Here is a 19,253-nt window from a genome sequence, read left to right as displayed (position 1 = left end):
CACTGAGGTAGTTTATTACAAAATGCGTCAGTTTATTACATAATGCGGCTTTATTACAAGATGACGTGACATTCTTATTACATTTTGAACTTTTATTACATAATGGGAATTTATTACATAATGCGGCTCAACAGGCCTACTTTAGATTAAATTTAGCTGAATGTGGCCCCCGGAAGAAAATGAGTTTGACGCCCCCGATCTACATGATCAGTGAATTAAATATAGAAAAATACATTATTTCCACTGAAAAACAGCAAAATGCAGAGGATAATCCTACTATATAATACATGTTCTGTGTCCGATTGATCAATGTTGCAGCACAGGAGGGCGTTTGTACGGATTTTCCTCAGCCTTCACAGGCCCGATCGCCGCCAAACTTGCCAAATGAATAGAAACATTACCTGACTGTCTACTAGGCACAGTTTTATGTCCATATTCGAATGTTGTGAGGTATGCTGGGCGATTTTAGCCTCTCTCTACTTTCAATTCTTCATCCCTGCCGCCATACTCCATTTTCGGAAGTGGTTATGCTGCCGTTCATGAAATTTCTACTGCTAGCAGACGATGCTACAATGTGAAGGCTGCATTTACAGTAATGTATAGGCACTTTTCACACACAATGGCACCACGGGTACAATGCCGCTAGTATAATAAATGGAGATAAATCACTTAAAGGTTAAATATAGAGAAAAAACTACTTTAGAACTGCCACATAAGTAACACTGGGTCTTTATGGGTTAAATACACAGATATCAATAGATTCTGCATAGTTTGACATATTTTGATATCATTCTAATAGTTTACTCTGTTCAGTTTGATTTTTGTCATAACGTGTTTCGAGCCCCAGGGAACACATTCTGGTAGCTAATTCTTTCACCTTTTAAACATTGCCTTGCTTATATGTTTTGAAAGGTTCCAGGAAGGCAGTCCGCTGTGGCCTTTCACATCTTACAACACATTTCCTTAACAAAAGTACGTCATTTTTTGCCACAATGCTTACTTACTTTCATCTACCACTGGAAAATCAGTCATGCGGTTGAATTTGGTGAATGTTTTCAATATATTCAGATGACGTACTAAAAACTGACTAAACAGCTCCTGTGGCCAGTTACTCAGATCCTGTTTGTTTTGTTTTGTTCGTGTCATTTTCATCAAGACAAATGCACTGATGGCAACAACAGTCTTATCTTTAACTTGAAGTGCTGGAGAACAGTGAAAATAATCAATAAAATTGGAAAAATGTACTTAAAATATGTGAAGTAAAAGTTGTAGCAGTAAAATTATCCTTTTATACAGGATGTTTTTGGTTTATTTTGACACAGAAATAATGGAAAAGCTGCATTTCACTGCTGTAGATATTTAAGGTTCAGATGAAATGAGCCAATGTATGCACTGATGGCAGTTCAATGTACAGTGTAATGCATCATATTCTGCAAGATCATCATGTTTGTGGCAGTGCATCTCTAAAGCTCAGAAAAACAGCCGTGTTTTCAGCTTTGCAGTGATGCATTTTCCAGTGAGTCCAAGTTTATTTAACTCGTCACATAAAAGAAACTCTCCATCCCTCAGTTTATCACAAACAATCAAAATCAGCACAATAGGAGATTAGTGGTTTTTACAGGAAGAGGATGGAAAACAGGAATCTGAGCGAAAAGTGCAATATTTACCTCTGAGACAGTGGAAAAGATGGAGATGCATGACATGTTTAATGCATATAGATCCAAACAACCTCCACCGACCAAAACATCTACTGATGTAACTGTTTAATACGTGTTGATCCACTAATCCTATCAAGACTTGATTTAAAAAAAACAAAAACAAAACATTAAATAAGTCATCAAGTACCAAATACAAAATAAATAATGAGAATTAATGCTGAAATATAAAATGCAATAAATACATTCATATAATAGTTTTATTGACAATCATCTTGTTTAAACTTTGGTAACATTTTAAGAACATTTCTATTTTATATTATTCAAAATGAATTTATTTGAGTAGCTAAGTAATTATTTTTTGTTGATGAAAGTTTCATTTACTAATTAATGACCAATTTATTTATTTTTCTCATCAATGAAAGAGAGCACTTTTCAGTTTATATTTTGCACACAAAATTTACTTAAAAAATATGTTATGTTTCATATATTACAGTTAAATATGTGTTATTTGTTTACAAAGTTTTGAAAATATAAACAGATGCCTTTGGCAAAGGAACAAATTTTGCCTAATTTTTTTCAATCAAAAATGCTGAAGCGAGAGTTGTTGGTACTTGGCTAAAAATAGCATATTTTAGGGAGAACTCCACCGTAAAAAGTTTGAGAACCACTGTTCTACAACACTGATTCACCAGTAAAACCCATGGAGTTGGATCAATCACAGTAGATGGAAACACTGGATTTATGTTCAGTTAATGATCATTTTTACTGGAAAAAGTCTCTTTTTCTTCAGTTTTCTCTGTTTGTGATATAATAACCCTCAACTTTAACCTGAGCTTTAATGACCATCTACATGATCAGTGAACTAAACATAGGACATGATTTACTGAAAAACACTGAAAAATGCAAACTACCTTTTCGACCATGAACATCTACATGATCAGTGAACTAAAGATAGGAAATGCATGATTTACTGAAAAACACTAAAAAAAAAAATGCAAACTACATTTTTAACCATTACTACTTTCGACCATGCAAGATTCAGACTTGTATGTGCTTGAAGAAAGATTCTGTTCATTTAAATGTTATTTTGTTTTTGTCTTAATTTGCTTTGTTTTGTTTTATTTTGGTTCTTTGCATGTTCAAAATAAATCGATAATATTATAATAAATGGTGATAAATCACTTAAGAAATTGATTCACCAGTAAAACCCATGGAATCTGATGAATGACAGTGGATGGAGATGCTTGTTTTGACATTCAATTATTGATATCTTCACTGAAAAAGTCTTCAGTTTTCTTGGTTTCTGATGTAATGTTCATCAACTTATAGTCTGAACTTTTATGAACATCTACATGATCAGTGAATTAAATATAGAAAAATACATTATTTCCACTGAAAAGCTGCAAAATACAGAGGATAATATGATAATAAATGGTGATAAATCACTTAAGAAAGGTTAAATACATATGTATGTGCTTGAAGATAGATTCTGTTCATTTAAATGTTATTTTGTTTTTGTCTTAATTTGCTTCATTTTGTTTTATTTTGTTTCTTTGCATGTTCTAAATAAATAAATAAATACAAATTCTAATAAATGGTGATAAATCACTTAAGAAAGGTTAGATAAATTCATTTGGGAACTGCCACAAAAGTCCCACTGGGTCTTTATGTGTTAAATAAACCAGTCCAAGAATCTCAAATCTATCATTAAGAACTTAATTAAAAATAGTTAATATCACCACAAGTGTTAAAATGTGTAAATGATTTGATCCTTGTGCAATTTGTTCAGCTGAGTCAGAGATTCAGACTAAATTTATTGCTTTATTTATGAGTCTGACATTAGTCTGCAGCCCACAGTGGGATGTCCGTGTCCAACCAGACACTATCAGTCCGCTGAACTTCTCCAGTTTCCCGTCATCCTGCAGGAATCCCCGTCCTTTCCAACAGCAAACACTGATTCAAAGGTTTCATTTCGTAAGCTGAGGTGTGTGGGAAACCTCACCAACCACTCAACCACAAGCTGTTTGGACATGATATCATTCAGACAGACAGACATTTGCAATTACTTTTACATACTCACCACACATGAGGGTCCGGGGCCCCTCCCACCGACATCTGCGGAGGAAAGTTGTGCAGCTGCATGACTTATCTGCAGGGAGAAACAGGATCACAGCCACGGAAGGACAACCCAAACACATTTGATCTAAAAATACAGAAACAGACGCTCCGATCCAGATCTTTTGGACGGTTACTTGGACCTTTAATACGTGACACTGACGTAAATTGAAAGTGTTCGGTGATGCGTAAAGATCTGAGATAAGAACCATCAGGACAGAGGATGTAGGAGACCGTCATTGGAGGTGACATCCGTGATGACCGTGTCTTCAGCAGAACATGCAGAGGTGTGTGTGCCTGTGCTTCAGGGACTGTGGGACCATGTAAGAGCCGGACAGGAGGACATCCTGCGTTCCCCTGTCCTCCCTGCGGTCTGCGCCTTCCTGACGCACGTCCTCCTGTGCGCACCTTTCTTTGCGCTCGACGCACTGGGAAGCGTCTGCCACCGGGTCCGGTCCTGGAGGATCCCATCCGGTCCGGGTCGGCCGCCGTCGGTCCGCCGGTGGTTGGACTGTTTTTGGAGGGTGTTGGGTAAATACCTGAGCACAGTCCTCCCGGTCACCGCATTGTTTCAGACCCTGCGCAGCCCCACGCTACCGGAGCTGGCTCCGACCTGCTGGCAGCTCTTTGTGGAGATTTTGGCGTGTTTTCTAGTGTTTGACACGCTGTTTTTTGTTTGGCACTTCTACATGCACAGGTGAGTGTGGACTGTCTGTGGCTGAGCTTCACCTGCACTGCACTCACCTTCTGCCTCTGACACTGGATGTTCCACATGCGGATTTTTACACCGACAAGTTTGACTTAAAAACCAACTATTTAACCCATATCATATCATCTCATCTCATATCATATCACATCACATCACATCGCATCAAATCATATCATATCAAATCATCTCATCTCATCTCATATCATATCATATCATATCATATCGCATCACATCACATCATATCAAATCAAATCATATCAAATCATATCATCTCATCTCATATCATATCGCATCACATCACATCATATCATATCAAATCATCTCATCTCATCTCATATCATATCATATCGCATCACATCATATCAAATCAAATCATATGTCATATCAAATCATATCGCATCACATCATATCATATCATATCAAATCAAATCAAATCACATCACATCACATCACATCATATCATATCAAATCATATCATATCAAATCATCTCATCTCATATCATATCATATCATATCATATCGCATCACATCATATCAAATCAAATCATATGTCATATCAAATCATATCGCATCACATCATATCATATCATATCAAATCAAATCAAATCACATCACATCACATCACATCATATCATATCATATCAAATCAAATCATCTCATCTCATATCATCTCATATCATATCATATCATATCATATCGCATAGCATCGCATCACATCACATCATATCATATCATATCAAATCATATCATATCATATCATATATCAAATCAAATCACATCATATCATATCATATCATATCATATATCAAATCATATCATATCAAATCATATCATATCATATCATATCATATCAAATAACATCATATCATATCATATCACATCATATCATATCATATCATATCATATCATATCATATCATATCATATCATATCATATATCTTCTTGAGACCCAGCGATGCATTTTTATGTTCTGTAGGGGACAAGAATTTGGCTTTTAATCAATGAGTGACATGTCTGTTTTTTGGGGGGGGTTTTGCAGTTTTTATCAGATTTTAATTTGTCTTTGTTTTTCTGATGGTTGTATTTTGTTGTTCTTAGCCCGCTTTACACCCTGTCTTATCACTAGTTTTACTTACTTATTTACTTATTTAATCCCTTGTTTTATGTCTGGTGTACAGCACTTCGGCCAGCTGTTAAGTTCTCAAAGTGCATTATAAATAAAGTTGGTATGGTATGGTAAGAATTTCACAGCTTTACTTAAAAAAAATAAAATAAAAAATAGGACCAATGTCCCTTTATCTCACTGGCATATTTGATTAAAAATCAATAATTTGGAGGTGGTCATGTTCTGTCTCTATGTTCGGGTCCTGTGGTCTTGATGCAGCAGATCAATCTCACAATAGAAGTGGGTGGTACTTTAACTGGAGGAGAACTCAACTCATTAAATGAAAGTCCATATATGTCTTCCTATCAGTGCTCAGTAGTAACTATAGTAACTAGTAGTTTTGGACAAGAAGAGTGTTGAAATGTAGACACTGGTGATCTTGAGTTTGACCCTTCAATCTTGTTAACAGTCAAAGGTCATGGACCCAAATGAAAGTCCATGTAATATGGAGAGAAATTTGTTTCTTTATTCATCAATCAAAAAGAATGGATTTGCAATTAAAAAGAATAAATTTGATTGATGAATAAAGAAACAAATTTCTCTCCATAATATATGACTTCCTATCAGTGCTCACCAGTAACTATACTGAACTGTGAACAGACTTTGTAGACATTGTCCCAAGGAAGCAACAAATAATACAATTTGAAAATAATCCAACCAGTAGTATTTTCAGAGAAAAAAATGCTGATGACAAAGTGGATGCCAAACACAGCGCCTTCACAATAACTCATGATCTATCAACCAATGAGATGAAAACGTATCTGAAAAAACTATTGCATTATGCTGTTTCTGATCAAGACAATTATTAAATGGAAAAAAGTCAAGTTTGACTTTCATGGGTCTCAGAAGGACATCATATCATATCATATCTCTCATTTGGAGTACCCTTTCTATTATGAGGTATTTTATTTTCCTGCTAAACTAAATGGATAATTTCTTTTCATGTCTGCATTTATCAGTCAAACATGTTAATGTGTCAATAATTACACTCTAACAGAGATCATTGTGCTTCCACAGTGAGTTTCTGTCACTTTTATGCTAAAAGATGTTATGAATAATTGTCAGATCTGTTAATACCATGTGGCTTTTAATATGAATGAGGTCTAATTCAATATTAATGAAGCTTAATCTGGTGCTGTGTGTACTTAAAAAAAATCTGAAGTCATCAACCACCTTCATGAGTTATTTATATTAATCCATTCTGTTCAAATCCATTTCTATATCCAGCAGACTGAAAACAGATGAGTGATGAGTTTTGTGGCCACAGGCAAACCTGCCCTGCCTGTCTTTGCAGAGCTGTCATTTATGATATTAAATAGGATTAAAATTAATTAACAACCACAATTTTGATAAGTCACTGCCCTCATGACCTTTGGTTTGTCAATCAAAAGTCTGAAATATTTGATCTTTAGATTCCATGTATGACATTTATTAGATTTAACCTGTCATTAAAATAGACCTTGCATGTGTAGATTAGATTAGGAGGATACTTTATTAATCCCTCTGGAAATTTGACCGAAAACTGCAGCCATTTAATGATAGAGTTTATGTTTTTACCTGAACTTGTTAAAATGACAGTATGTGTCCTGAATGTGTGTAGGTGAATAGGTCTAATACACACACAGACATGAAACCATTCAGAACAATGAAATTTTCCATTTGAGTCACTTTTAAACAAATACAGCTGTGCATGTGTTTCTCATCAGGATCCCTTGGCTTTACCGCAACATCCACCAGTTCCATCATCAGCACAAGGTCCCCTTCGCTCTGGCGGCCCAGGATGCCAGCTCCGTGGAGCTGCTGTCCCTGCTGCTCCTGGCCCTGGTCAGCTCCTGGGTGGTGGGCTGCCATCCTCTGAGCGAAGCCCTCTTCCATATCCTTAACAGCTGGCTGGCGGTAGAGGACCACTGTGGCTATGACCTGCCCTTTGCCCTGCACAGACTGCTGCCCTGCCTGGGAGGAGCCCCCTACCACCAGGCCCATCACAGCCACCACAATGGCAACTACGCCCCCTACTTCACACACTGGGATCGACTCTGTGGAACATACACTGCCTCAGGAGTGTAATTCCATGCAGAGCAATCTGACATGCAGCAACTTGGATGTTTACATGTAAAAGTCCTGTGGGAGGTGTTGATGAAGGATTCTTCTGTAACTCCTTATCAGTGGTTTCATACATTTACAGAGAACTGCAGTAAATCAAACTTTCATTCTAGAACATTTTGGACTCCTGACAACAATAAATTGTTTCCTAACAAATATGAGTTTTTATAAACTGCATATATTAATTCCCTAATTGAGACTGCATGTATTTTCTTGATAAAAATCACACTCTGCATTTCATATCTACAATGTGTCCTATATAACAAGTAAATGGAAAATGACATGCGTGCAACAATGAGCCAGTAATTGAAAAACAAAAGACTGAACAAACACCCACGCTAATGTGAAATTACTTTGCCCTAATGGGCGTCATGTTTTGTGTATTGTGTAATTTGTAGGCGTACATTGGAAATGGGACGGCCTTATTTGGCGCAGTGCTACATGCAGCCAATGAGAATTTCAATGCCAGTAAATGTTTAATATCAGTCTGTCATGTCTGGTGAAATATCCAACTTTATATTTTGACCAAAGTGTAAATATGCCAATAGACTGTTCTGAAATGTTTAACAAGACTTTTGCTTTTGGAACAAAAGCTCTTTGTATAATTGGTACCATACTTTTTTTAATATTGTGAATATTTAGTTCTATATTTTGCATTTTACTATGCTTATAAAGACTAATTGTAAGTCTTCATTTTTACACATAAGCGTTTTACATATGCTTCAGATGCTTGATGAAATACATGAGTGTACGACATTTACTGAGGGTTTTGTTGCTTGCTCAGGTTCATGTTTCTGTTTTGCTGTGGTTAGTGATTTGTGTGCCCCGGGCCTCTCAGCTGTCAACGTAAGGGGGTCTCCAGGGATTTTATAGAAAAATCAAAAACACATGCTTTTAGACATGAAAGGTTTTTCAGTCACCACTTGCTGTTGCAAACATATTTTTGTTTTTTTAAAGAAGCAGTGTCACCAGCAACAACTTTCAGTTACACTATTACTCAGCGTGTTTATTTTCTATGATATTCCTCCAGGACTGTATTGGATTAGAAGCCAAATCTTTCTTGGCACTTGTGCTCTTTTCTCATGAAAGAAGAGCAATGGGATGTTGCTCAAACTTCTTAACTTCCTTACAGTGAAAATGTCTGGCACTTTAGCACTCACAATGGGAAGTTAAATGCATTCACTGTAAAGATTTAACAACGTTATGTTCAATGTTATGTTCACTGCTATTCTTCGATGATGTGTCTATTTTTGCAAGACTTTATCATGTAATAGCACAAGGCATAAGACTGCACTTCTATATCAGATTTTTCTCACAATAACAAGCAGCATCCCAACAGATAAGGACAAAATATATATATATATAATGAGGGTCTGGTCCAGGCTGTTATAGTGTTCTTTATTGTTCAGTCTTGAATTGTACTGGGATCTTTTTGCTGAGAAATCACTCTGAGGGTTATATTACTTGGCCTGCTGAAGCATGTGAACTTCACTAAACATATGTTTTCCATTACAGACTCTTTCAATGGGCTTTTTAGAATTTCGCAACACCAGAGTCAGATGGAAATTGATAGAAGGTGTTCAGACATTTGGAGGGACTTTCGCTGCGTAAGGACACTGGCTGAGTACAACAACCATAGTTTTCATAGGAAATGCAGAGCCAGGGAAAGAGATGAGTACTGGGTGGAGGTGTTGCCAAGAGATGGGAAGATAAACATGTGACCCAAAACGGAAACAATCAGGCCCTATTACAGACCCCACGTCAGAGTCAGGGCGAGTCATGCAGCTTTGGACGACACACACCAAAACACACGTTCACACCGAGATGCACGTCGACGTTCAGCTGCCGACGTCACACCAGATTGACAGGATTTTAAAGTACAGTTTGGACTTTGCAAAGCCTTCCGTTTGTTTGCTTCTTTGTTCGGTGTCCTACTATTGGAATCACGTAGGCTAAAGACACCATACGCCACAGCTGCAAAGTGGAACAAATGGAGTCATGCCAAGACAAGGCAACAAACACCAAGGCCTTATCAGTGGAGTAAAGACTAAAGACTTCCCATTTCATCATATTCTCTGAACGTTCGCCTTCAGTGACAAAGGCCAGATTCATCTTTCTTCGTCCATTCTGTAAATATTCAATTAGTGAGCTTTTTATAGCTGAGGCCTCTTGTTGTCACAGTAACTAGCTGAGGTTCTTACCCTCTGGTCTGTAACCATTTTTAGGCGACCCCTGCTCTCATCTTACATGGGAGATCAGTCACTTCATGACTTCTGCACTTTCTGAAACAACTCAGTGCACTTGTCATTAGTGAGCTGTTGCCAAGACTTTCTTAGGAAAAATAAACATCATGTATTACTGTAAGAGAACCAGTTACAAAACAATTATACACTGGCATTGGTTTTCATTTAACACTAGATAAATATAAATACACCTGCATAATTAATAGGTTTATCAGCTCTCCATCAGGCATCTAATCAATGCAGTTACCATCTTAAATCCCCACAATCCAAAGTGCAAAAACACAGCTTATCACTTTTGATCTGTCATATACGGATACAATATGTATATAATATTTAAAGGGGTCATATTTTGCTAAACCCACTTTTATTAGTCTTTGGTTCATTTATTTGTGTATTTGGATCCTAATAGTTCAAAAAGTTTGAATTTGAACCCTCCAGGTGCTGCAAGGCTATCTTTATATTCATTTTGGCAAAAATCGAGTGGATTTCTGCAACCTGTTTTAGCTCCTGCTTAGTTTGTTACATCTATAACTAGTTACGTCATGACATTTGCACATATAAGGTCAAGACTTCCAACGAACATTTCTCAGAATACGCCATAATTGTTTGTCGGCAGCAGTGGTTGTAGTCCATACTGAAAATATGTCCAGACTTCGAGCCAATTACCGAAAATGTCCAGTTGTTGGATAATGGGACAGAGCAGCACAGAAGACAACCTGGAGGGGGTAGGGCATGAAGTGGCTCATTTGCATTTAAAGGGCCGGCGCTCAAAACGACCTTTCTGGTGTCATTACTCAGAAATAGGGTTGAAGATGGACCACGCATAGCATTTACAGTTTATGTAGACCACAGGGAAATGTTTGAAAATGGATAATTCCATTTAAAAAAAGTAAAATATCACTCCTTTAACATGCCTAAATCAGTCTAGATCTAAATAACATAAACAAAGTACATGGAGAGAGATTGCAAAGGTTATACAATGAAAAATCTTGACTGATGCCAGTTGGCAATGTGTATGGTATGTGGTTTTGCAATGTGAATTATGGATATTTAGTGCAGACCACAAATGAGATCCTTCATCAGGAGCCATTTTGTGTGCATTTCTACACATTTTACCCTATAAGTTTGGTTCCAGCATCAATCCACTGGGATGTACATGTTTCTTTATTGTTTCTGCTGAGCACAATGATAGAGTGATACTAACCATATCCTCCTGAGACCCAGGAAAGTACAAGTTTTGCCTTTTTTCACATTAAATAATTGCCTTTATTGGAAATGGCATAATGCAACAGATTTTTCAGATGCATTTTAAAAATTTTTATGGAATGTCCTTTGCAGTGGACACCTTTTTTTTTTTTTTTTTACCTGTTTAACCCTGACCATATTTTCAGGGGAAAAACGCCTAAAAAGACATACCCAAAGTAAATGAAGAATTACTTATAATACTTATAATACTTATAATAATAAGGTTCATATGGATGTTCTTGGTGTCTATGGACATATAGAGACCTCACAGAATCTATTCCCATTGTCTAAAATATTGTATCTGTTACTATGCCTGAGTAAACTATAACAAACTAAAAGAGAAATTAGAATTTTTTATCCTCGCCTGTTTTTTTTTTTTTTGGCTGGATTGACGATGATATGCTAAATTAATTGTTCGCGTCAGAGATTTTTAATAGCGTATCTTTCACCCCACAAAGATTAAAAATCATGTTTGAACATTAAAGTTTGCACTAAAACACACTTTTGATGTACTTTTATTAACATTAGGGTCTAAACTTTGAGCAAAAGTTGAAAAAAACATCCATTGTTCTGATTTATTATATTTTTATAGTAGATGAATATTAATATAATTTTTTTTGCCCGCAGGCAAAAAAGGACTAGGATAGACTAAAGGTTAATAAAGCTGTGAAACTCGTGTTCCCTACAAAGAACAAAAATGCACCGCTGGCTCTCAGGAGGATATAAACTGTTTTGCAGTCTAAAGTGATGCGCATAATTAGAACCCATTCTCTCATTAATGCCTCTCAAATATTCCTGCAATAACCCACAGACATTAACTCCCATGACTTTACTGTACTACTACTGTTCCTAATCAGAAGCCCAGAGTAGCTCTATGCAAAAGGAAATACCACTACACAGCTGTATGGCAAATGTGAAGCTGTAATGAGTGAATGTAGCAAAAAAAACAGAGGAACCCCTAACCTGTGCAAAAATGTCCCCAGAGGTTTATATGACAGTTTATAATGCACAAGTTAAGGTCAGATATAATAGATTATTTTTTTTTATCACCGCTATCTTAAATATTACCTTTTAAATGCTACTTTTTTATACTTTGCTCCAGACAACTCTTGGTTTATCTCTTTTGGTTATTCTTAGATTTGGGTTTTCATTTTATTGTAGGACTATGTGTAGTCCCATGACTTCAGATTTGTACACTGTTCCCCATAAATATTTTTATCTCTTCTTATGAAATGATTGTGACAATGTGATTTATTTTTGATAGATGAAGTGTAACTAAAGCTCTGTATGAGTATCAAAATTGCACCTAAAGGTGATTACTGATGTGTAGAAAGAGGAATAAAAAGAAGAATGTGTCTGAAAACATAATTATTCCAAATTTATGGGCAACAGTGTACTTGTAGGTGAACAAGCTAGAAATACTATAGGTTACAATAAATCTTTTTTTCTTCCACTGTCTTACATGGATTAATCTGAGCCTGGTTTCACACTACGGTATCCATCTGTGTGTCACTATGTCATCATTGTATAATTATGTACATCATATCTTCTGTGTGGTTTTTCATCTTCTATGTAGCATATCCTGGTTTTATACAGAGCAGAGTTTTTATTTCATTATTCTTTTGTATTATTTTATACTCTTATCTTCTGTGTTTTATTGTTTTGTGTTTTATCAGTTTGTTGTTTTAAAAGTGCTCTATGAATAAAGATCATTTCTATTGCCAATGAATCTCTCCTAAATCATTTATCTCAACTTTCACAACACATTAAAAGAACATTGCTACCACAATGAAATATCAGAAAGTATTGCACATTTCAGACCATGATTATGATCTGTATTCCTTTATTTACAACTTTAGTGTGCGTTTGTACATTGAAATAACAAGTCATTGTGATCTGGATTAAATTCAACATTCACTGAATCAAGGGCAAACTGAGACCAGATCGGTCTTTGTTATTTGTTCACATTTTCTCCTCACTAAACAGGTTTTCCATCACAGCTGTTTGGATCTGCTAGCTGTCAGTGTGAAGAGCAGGCCATCCATTTTGTTCATTAGCGGCGCTTCCACTCAGTTTCCCATGGTTCTTTGTTTGTGTGTCATGCATGAACTACGACCCATTGACTGATACTGTCAGAATGATCTGAATGTCAGCAATGTGTAGTATCATTGATGTTAACCGCTCTTTCTTAAAATACTAGAAATAAACTTGACATACCAGGAAGATCTGACTAATTGTAATGTTCAGTGATAGTTGAATGAATTCATAGTTAGAGCCATTTCATTTGACATTTCAGTTTTCTTTATTGCTGTAGAATGTTTATATTTCTTTTCCCAACAAAGATATTTCTGCGCTGCATACGCATTGTCCTGGAAAATAAACCTGCTCTACACTATGACATAAAAATTTACATATATAGTTATCTGTTGTAAAAATTAATAAATTAAAACAATAAATAGTCTTTTATTTGACACAAGCAGCAGAGGTATCAAAGGGCATATAACAAAAGAAAATTCGCCCCCATTCCTACTCTTAATTTTGGCCTGAAGATGGACGACAATCATCCGAAAAGGCCATTTTTATCATAAAAGTGATGGATGACCCAAATAAGGAGTTGGAGACATGTCAGGGGCACATGATGGAGTTGAGCTGGTTAAGATTGCCTGTTGCTTAGGAATGTGGACAACCCCTACCCCCTGTGTCCTGTCCAGCTCTCCTGTCCCACCACCTCAAATGCTGCCCAGAATGGCGTCCAGCTCTATGAGCCTGAGCGGTGGCAAACATGTTTCTCAAGCCCCGACACCTTGCTATCGCTGTAGCTCGGGGGGTGGAAAAGAGGCATGTGAAGTGGGAAACAGGGTTGGAACAGATAACCCTACCTCTCAGACCCTTGCACTGCACTGGGCCTACGTATCTGGAGGCTGCAGGAGGCAGGAGGTAGGCCTGGAGAGTTCATGTCTTGTCAGGTTGCCTTAGGGAGGTCATTTCACTGCGCCAGGGCACATGAAGTGCTGATTAGTGTTTGCATCGTGTAGGGAGGCCAGAGATAAGTAGAGAGGAAGATAGATGTCAGGGGGAAGTAGAAGGAGGGGGACAACTGGCCCGCTAGTTCCCACCAGGCTGCACACATTAGGGTCTTTGGGAAATCTTGTCCCTTGTAAGTCCCACTGGCAACACACCTCGACAGCACTATTAGCAACATGTTTATTGTAGATCTGTTGCACATCTCTACTGCCAAAACTAATTTAATGTTCTTGAACACCTTAAAGCTACAGCAGGCAGATATCCGTCCTCCAACTCTCTCCTGCCTACTTAAATTATGGGAGGAATATAAAGATGGCATGGTGTTTCACAAGAAAGGGAGCAACCATGTTTCTTCTGCAAAAAACACTGATCTATGCAATAATGATCATTCGAGCTGTCAATCATGACTCCCTAAAAGGACTTGTGATGGCCCAAAATCTTTATCAATGTCAAAATGATGTAGAAACGAGGTGCAGGTGTCTCATATCCTCTCAAACCTCTTGAATTACAATATGTTGACAGGTTATTTCAGAATTTATGTCCAGTGATGCCCAAAATGAAGCTTTAAGATACAGGACTTGCTTCTGTCACATGGTATAAAAATATAGATTTGTCCACACTCATTCATTTGGAGCACACAGAGAATTATAAATAGCAAATATACATGTCCAATCTCACTGAGAGACTCCACAAATTGTCCTTCCTCTCGTTGTGGAAGACTCTTAGCTTACCTCCTTTTTCAGCTTATTGTTTTGTCTTTCCACTGATTGTAAGACTTTACTGAGAGTTTAAGTTTCTGAAAGCGTGGACTATCTGCAGCCGCACTCAGCCACCACCATGCCTTCAAACTTGTACTTGTAGGTGACCACGCCCGTGTCGTCCAGGTACAGAAGGGAGATGGGGTCCAGCTTGGTGGGCACGCAACATGCTCGCGCCGCCTTCTGCGGACTGTTTATGTTGATCAGAGTCTGGACGATGGCGTGTTTTGTCGGCGTGACATGCTTCGTCAGCGGAAAGGAGCAAATACCTGTGCACTCAAATGCATCGTAACCAGTCGGTGCCAGGATCCAACTGTCCCAACCGATATCCTTGAACTCCACATACAGAGACTGTTTCTTGCAGTGGTTTCCTTTGGCGTTGCGACGGATGCGGGACGCTGTGTCGTAGATCAAATTGGATCGCATTTGGATGAGGTCTTCTTCATCTGGCTCAGCTTCTTCCTCATCCTTGTCCTTGTCCATGTCGCCCCATAGCCCATTTAGGCCTGTCAAGTCATTTTGCAGGACCATGTTAGACGTTTCGTGGTCTATCATCTCGTTTAGTTCACGCTTGTCATCCCGGTGATCACTACTTTGGTCATCGGAGAAAACAATCAGCAGAGGTTTGTGCTTTTCCTCAGGGCTGATGTCGATCTTCATGTCCCCCTCAGTTGGATTGTTGTCTTCATGCTCTTGTGCCACATTTTGAGTAGGATCCTCACTGGCTACGCTGGCAATGTGCACCTCCAGCTGATGAGTTGTGCCATGGTCTGATTTACGCCAGCGCTGAACGGCAGCAGTGAGGTCAAAGGCCTCCCAGCCGTTATCAGTGCCGTAGACCTGACGTGAAGCCAGCTCCACCAGCTCTATCCTCTCGGTCTCCTCTCTGAATGTGTCTCCTCTCATGGGGTTCTCATCGGTCATGTTGTCATCCCCATCGTGTGATTCCAGTTCGTAGATTGTAACCTTGCGGTCGACCCCTGCATAAAGGTGTCGGTCAGTCTGCACAAGGGTATAGAGGCGGAGCTCCGCTGCAGTGACGCGTTCATGGTGGGGGATGGACACGTTGAAGAGGAGTAGGTGGCGTCTCACTCCTCCAGCTCCTACGACACTGGGAGAAGAATCTGCAGGAGAAACACAATGTTCAGAGTTAAACCTCATATGTTAACCTATTTACTCCATACAGTTTTTGCAACATCATTCAGATTATTTTTGCCAACCATCCAGCCAACAAAACATTGTTATTCAGTGCATTTTGTCATATAGGATGGGCTGAGAAGCTGTGGCTTTTTTCCTGTTTGTATTTTTTAATGAGTTGTCTGTTAGTCCACACCTTAACCACCAAAGAGCAACAAAAACTGTTACACAATACGTCTGCCACTAGTGACACACATGCACCTAAAATGATAAACAGATGGTTTAACTACCATCTCATTTGTCTGTAAGTTGATTTATTTCATATTAAACAGCTTTTAAATGAGATCACGCAAGCAGATACAGTAACAGTTAATTCTGGCCATGGTTAGGGCTTGGTTTTAATCAACATTTTCTTGAAATAAGATTAATGTCTCTAATTGTACTAGTAATGATCAGATTGAACATTAAACAATAAAATATTTTCAGCTCTCATGACTGAGAGAAGTTACTAATTCACACATAATATTCATATTCATCAATATAATATTCATATTCATCAATATAATATTCATGTTCATCAGTGTACATGACCACAGCTAATGAAGACCATTCTTTCTCATAATATGGAGCTGTACCTTCATTTTTGAAGCTGCGGATGATGTTGGCGGTGGGCATAGCGGTGCGGTCGTTAGCAAACCGGTTGTAGAGCTCCACCATGTACTCAGGCGGCTCCTCTCTGGTGCTCCCATCAGGCAGAGGAGGAGGACCCATGCCAGACAGGTTGAATGTCCGCAGAAACTGTTCCTTGAGGCTCTCCAGGAGGCTTTGCATGTCCATGTTGCTGTCCTGCTCCAGCATTGAAGGGTCCACCACCCCCCCATGCCCGTCTCCCAGCCCTGGAGCGGGCCGATACCTCTGATGGGTGTTGGAGATGGGGCTACTCTCTACACACAGAGGCCCCTGGAGTAGTGGGATAAAAACCAGCAAGAGCCAAGTCTTGGAGTTGCAGATGGTTCCCGGTTGAGAGACCCAAATGCTCGCCATGAGAAAAACAATCTTCTGCACTTGAGTTAATGCCCTTTAGGGTTGACAATGGAAGAAAAAATTATGATCTCTGAAATTCTTTAAACAAAAATGTAATTTCTGTTGCATTCAGTTGAACTAAACCCTTGGAAAGTTCTAGTTCCCTGCTGATAGCAGGTCAGCAGTGTTGACCCCTGCACTGAGCCTCCCTGCAGCAGTGTGTATTCCTAGAGTTGTGTTTGTCTTGTGGAGGAGATAAAGCACTCTCTTCTAGCATTTATTCTCATGCACACCTTTTGATGTCCTTTGTGACGGGGCTGCAGTTCCGGTGACAGGGTGGCCGAGCTTTGGCTTTGTCCATGCGACTCATCTCTGTTGTGTCCTCTGCTCGTCAGTCTCTCTCTGTGCTCTGCTCGCTCTTCCCAGCTCTTTCTTTCTGTCTCTTATCTATGATATGGTGGGCTCTGCATTGCTCAGTGCTTATGGTCTCTTTTCTAGTGTGTGTGTGTGTGTGTGTGTGTGTGTGTGTGCGTGCATGCCTTCCACTTTGTGTGATGCACATGAGCGTGTGTTATCTCACAACTTCCTTAATGAGGATTTTGTAAACACCGTCCTGTAGCCTTCTTCCTTGTGGAAGTGCTATTTTGTTTGGGTGGGTGCTCCAGAGTTGATATTCTTCATTTGTTTATTTGTTTTGTAAATGGTGGAGTTCTGCAAGCCGCTGTCTCAGCTCCAATGACCATTTATTTTTTGAAAAAATTTTCTACAGCTCAGTTGATATCATTGAATGTAACAAGATATATCTATTAGACAACACATGTCCAAAAGAAATTGAAATGTAATGAGGTGTGAGGCCTAATGACCAAGGATGACAGATATTGAGATCACAGTGAATCTGGAAAACATTTCAGGCTCCTCAGAACTCCAACAGAATAATTCTCAATGATTTAGATCTTTTGTTAGCTCAACTAAACAACAATCACCTCCCACTTGTGCCTGTTCTGCCTGTACTTCCTCTCCTGATAAGCACCACGTCTGAAAAAAGGTTATATACAGCGCTGGAGAGAAAATATTTACATGTAACAGTATTATGTAACCAAGTTACTACATAAATTAAATTATAATTCACACAGTTAATGAGGCACAATGTATAATACTAAAAATGTTTGTGCCTCCCAAGTGCTAACATCTGGATGATTTCAACACCACTGACTGCAGAAAAATATAAGGAGTGAGGGTTCAAATAGTTTTCTTGTGTTAACATTTCATTTTTAGAAAACATGCAAAGATTTGTATTTATTATAAATTTCTATATGACCCTTTTGTGTTCAGCATTTTTTGTAAATATCACACTTTCTTTTTGGACTAGTAACCACTCCTATTTTCATTTTCTGGTTATTTTTTTCCCTTTGCTTTGTTGGCTATGTGCTGCACATATGGGCTTTGTTTATGGTTGTGCTTCAAAATTAAACATTCTTTGTTTTTTCCTTTTTTTTTTTTTTTAATTATTCAAGTAAAGCTGAACAACTTTTGCAAATTATTGGCAGTAATCAGTGTTGTGGGATGCACACTGCATGGCTAAAAGTATGTGTATGTAACCTTTAAGCTTTAAAGTTTTCCTGTTTGTTAGAAAATAACTAAAAAGGGATTGAATTACTACATTAAAGTACATTAATGAAATAATTAAAGTAGTTATGTTTAAAATATTTCACAGGATAATAAGTAATCTATAAACAAGTACATTTAAAAGGTAACCATCCTATCACTGGACTCAGAATATTTGATGAAATGAGCAACACACTCCTAAATTGCAGTTATAGAGTCTTCTTAATGTCTCACGTCTATTGAAAATGGGTTTTTGAGTTCTATTTGTTATGATGAACCTGTTCCAGAAAGCACCTCATGAAGCCACCTCTTAAAACATGGAGATACTGAGCTCTTCCATCTTAGTTATATTAATTTTTTAGCTGCATCCATACCAGCTTCATGGGATGGAAAGGCCTTTGTCCTATTACAGAGAAAAAAAGTTGCCAAATGACAATCTGGTTGTATGTCAGTTCTAGACTGTTTAGA

General features: G+C 38.1%; 2 protein-coding genes across 2 annotated transcripts; one reads left to right on the top strand and one right to left on the bottom strand.

The window, feature by feature from the left end:
* Positions 1 to 3,535: 3,535 nt before the first annotated feature.
* Positions 3,536 to 10,134, top strand: ch25hl3 (cholesterol 25-hydroxylase like 3). The gene is made up of 2 exons (XM_030143052.1): positions 3,536 to 4,470; positions 7,354 to 10,134. Exons 1-2 carry the CDS (start codon positions 4,031 to 4,033, stop codon positions 7,712 to 7,714), a joined length of 801 nt encoding a protein of 266 aa, XP_029998912.1. The 5' UTR covers positions 3,536 to 4,030; the 3' UTR covers positions 7,715 to 10,134.
* Positions 10,135 to 13,103: 2,969 nt separating this feature from the next.
* bmp10 (bone morphogenetic protein 10) lies at positions 13,104 to 17,606 on the bottom strand. The gene is made up of 3 exons (XM_030143048.1): positions 17,474 to 17,606; positions 16,793 to 17,235; positions 13,104 to 16,144 (listed from the first exon to the last, which is right to left on the bottom strand). Exons 1-3 carry the CDS (start codon positions 17,548 to 17,550, stop codon positions 15,072 to 15,074), a joined length of 1,593 nt encoding a protein of 530 aa, XP_029998908.1. The 5' UTR covers positions 17,551 to 17,606; the 3' UTR covers positions 13,104 to 15,071.
* Positions 17,607 to 19,253: the final 1,647 nt, after the last annotated feature.

The sequence above is a fragment of the Sphaeramia orbicularis genome, chromosome 9, assembly GCF_902148855.1.
Source record: "Sphaeramia orbicularis chromosome 9, fSphaOr1.1, whole genome shotgun sequence".
Lineage (NCBI taxonomy): Eukaryota > Metazoa > Chordata > Actinopteri > Kurtiformes > Apogonidae > Sphaeramia > Sphaeramia orbicularis.
Note: the sequence above shows the minus strand (reverse complement) of the source record. Positions and strands in the feature narration are given on the sequence as shown.

Excerpts from the sequence above, each read along its gene's own strand:
- ch25hl3 (XM_030143052.1), top strand. The coding sequence starts at position 4,031 with ATGACCGTGTCTTCAGCAGAACATGCAGAGGTGTGTGTGCCTGTGCTT. Across the intron at positions 4,471-7,353 it reads TGGCACTTCTACATGCACAG|GATCCCTTGGCTTTACCGCA; the intron begins GTGAGTGTGGAC and ends GTTTCTCATCAG.
- bmp10 (XM_030143048.1), bottom strand. The coding sequence starts at position 17,550 with ATGAGTCGCATGGACAAAGCCAAAGCTCGGCCACCCTGTCACCGGAAC. Across the intron at positions 17,236-17,473 it reads GTCACAAAGGACATCAAAAG|GGCATTAACTCAAGTGCAGA; the intron begins GTGTGCATGAGA and ends TCAACCCTAAAG. Across the intron at positions 16,145-16,792 it reads CCGCAGCTTCAAAAATGAAG|ATTCTTCTCCCAGTGTCGTA; the intron begins GTACAGCTCCAT and ends TTTCTCCTGCAG.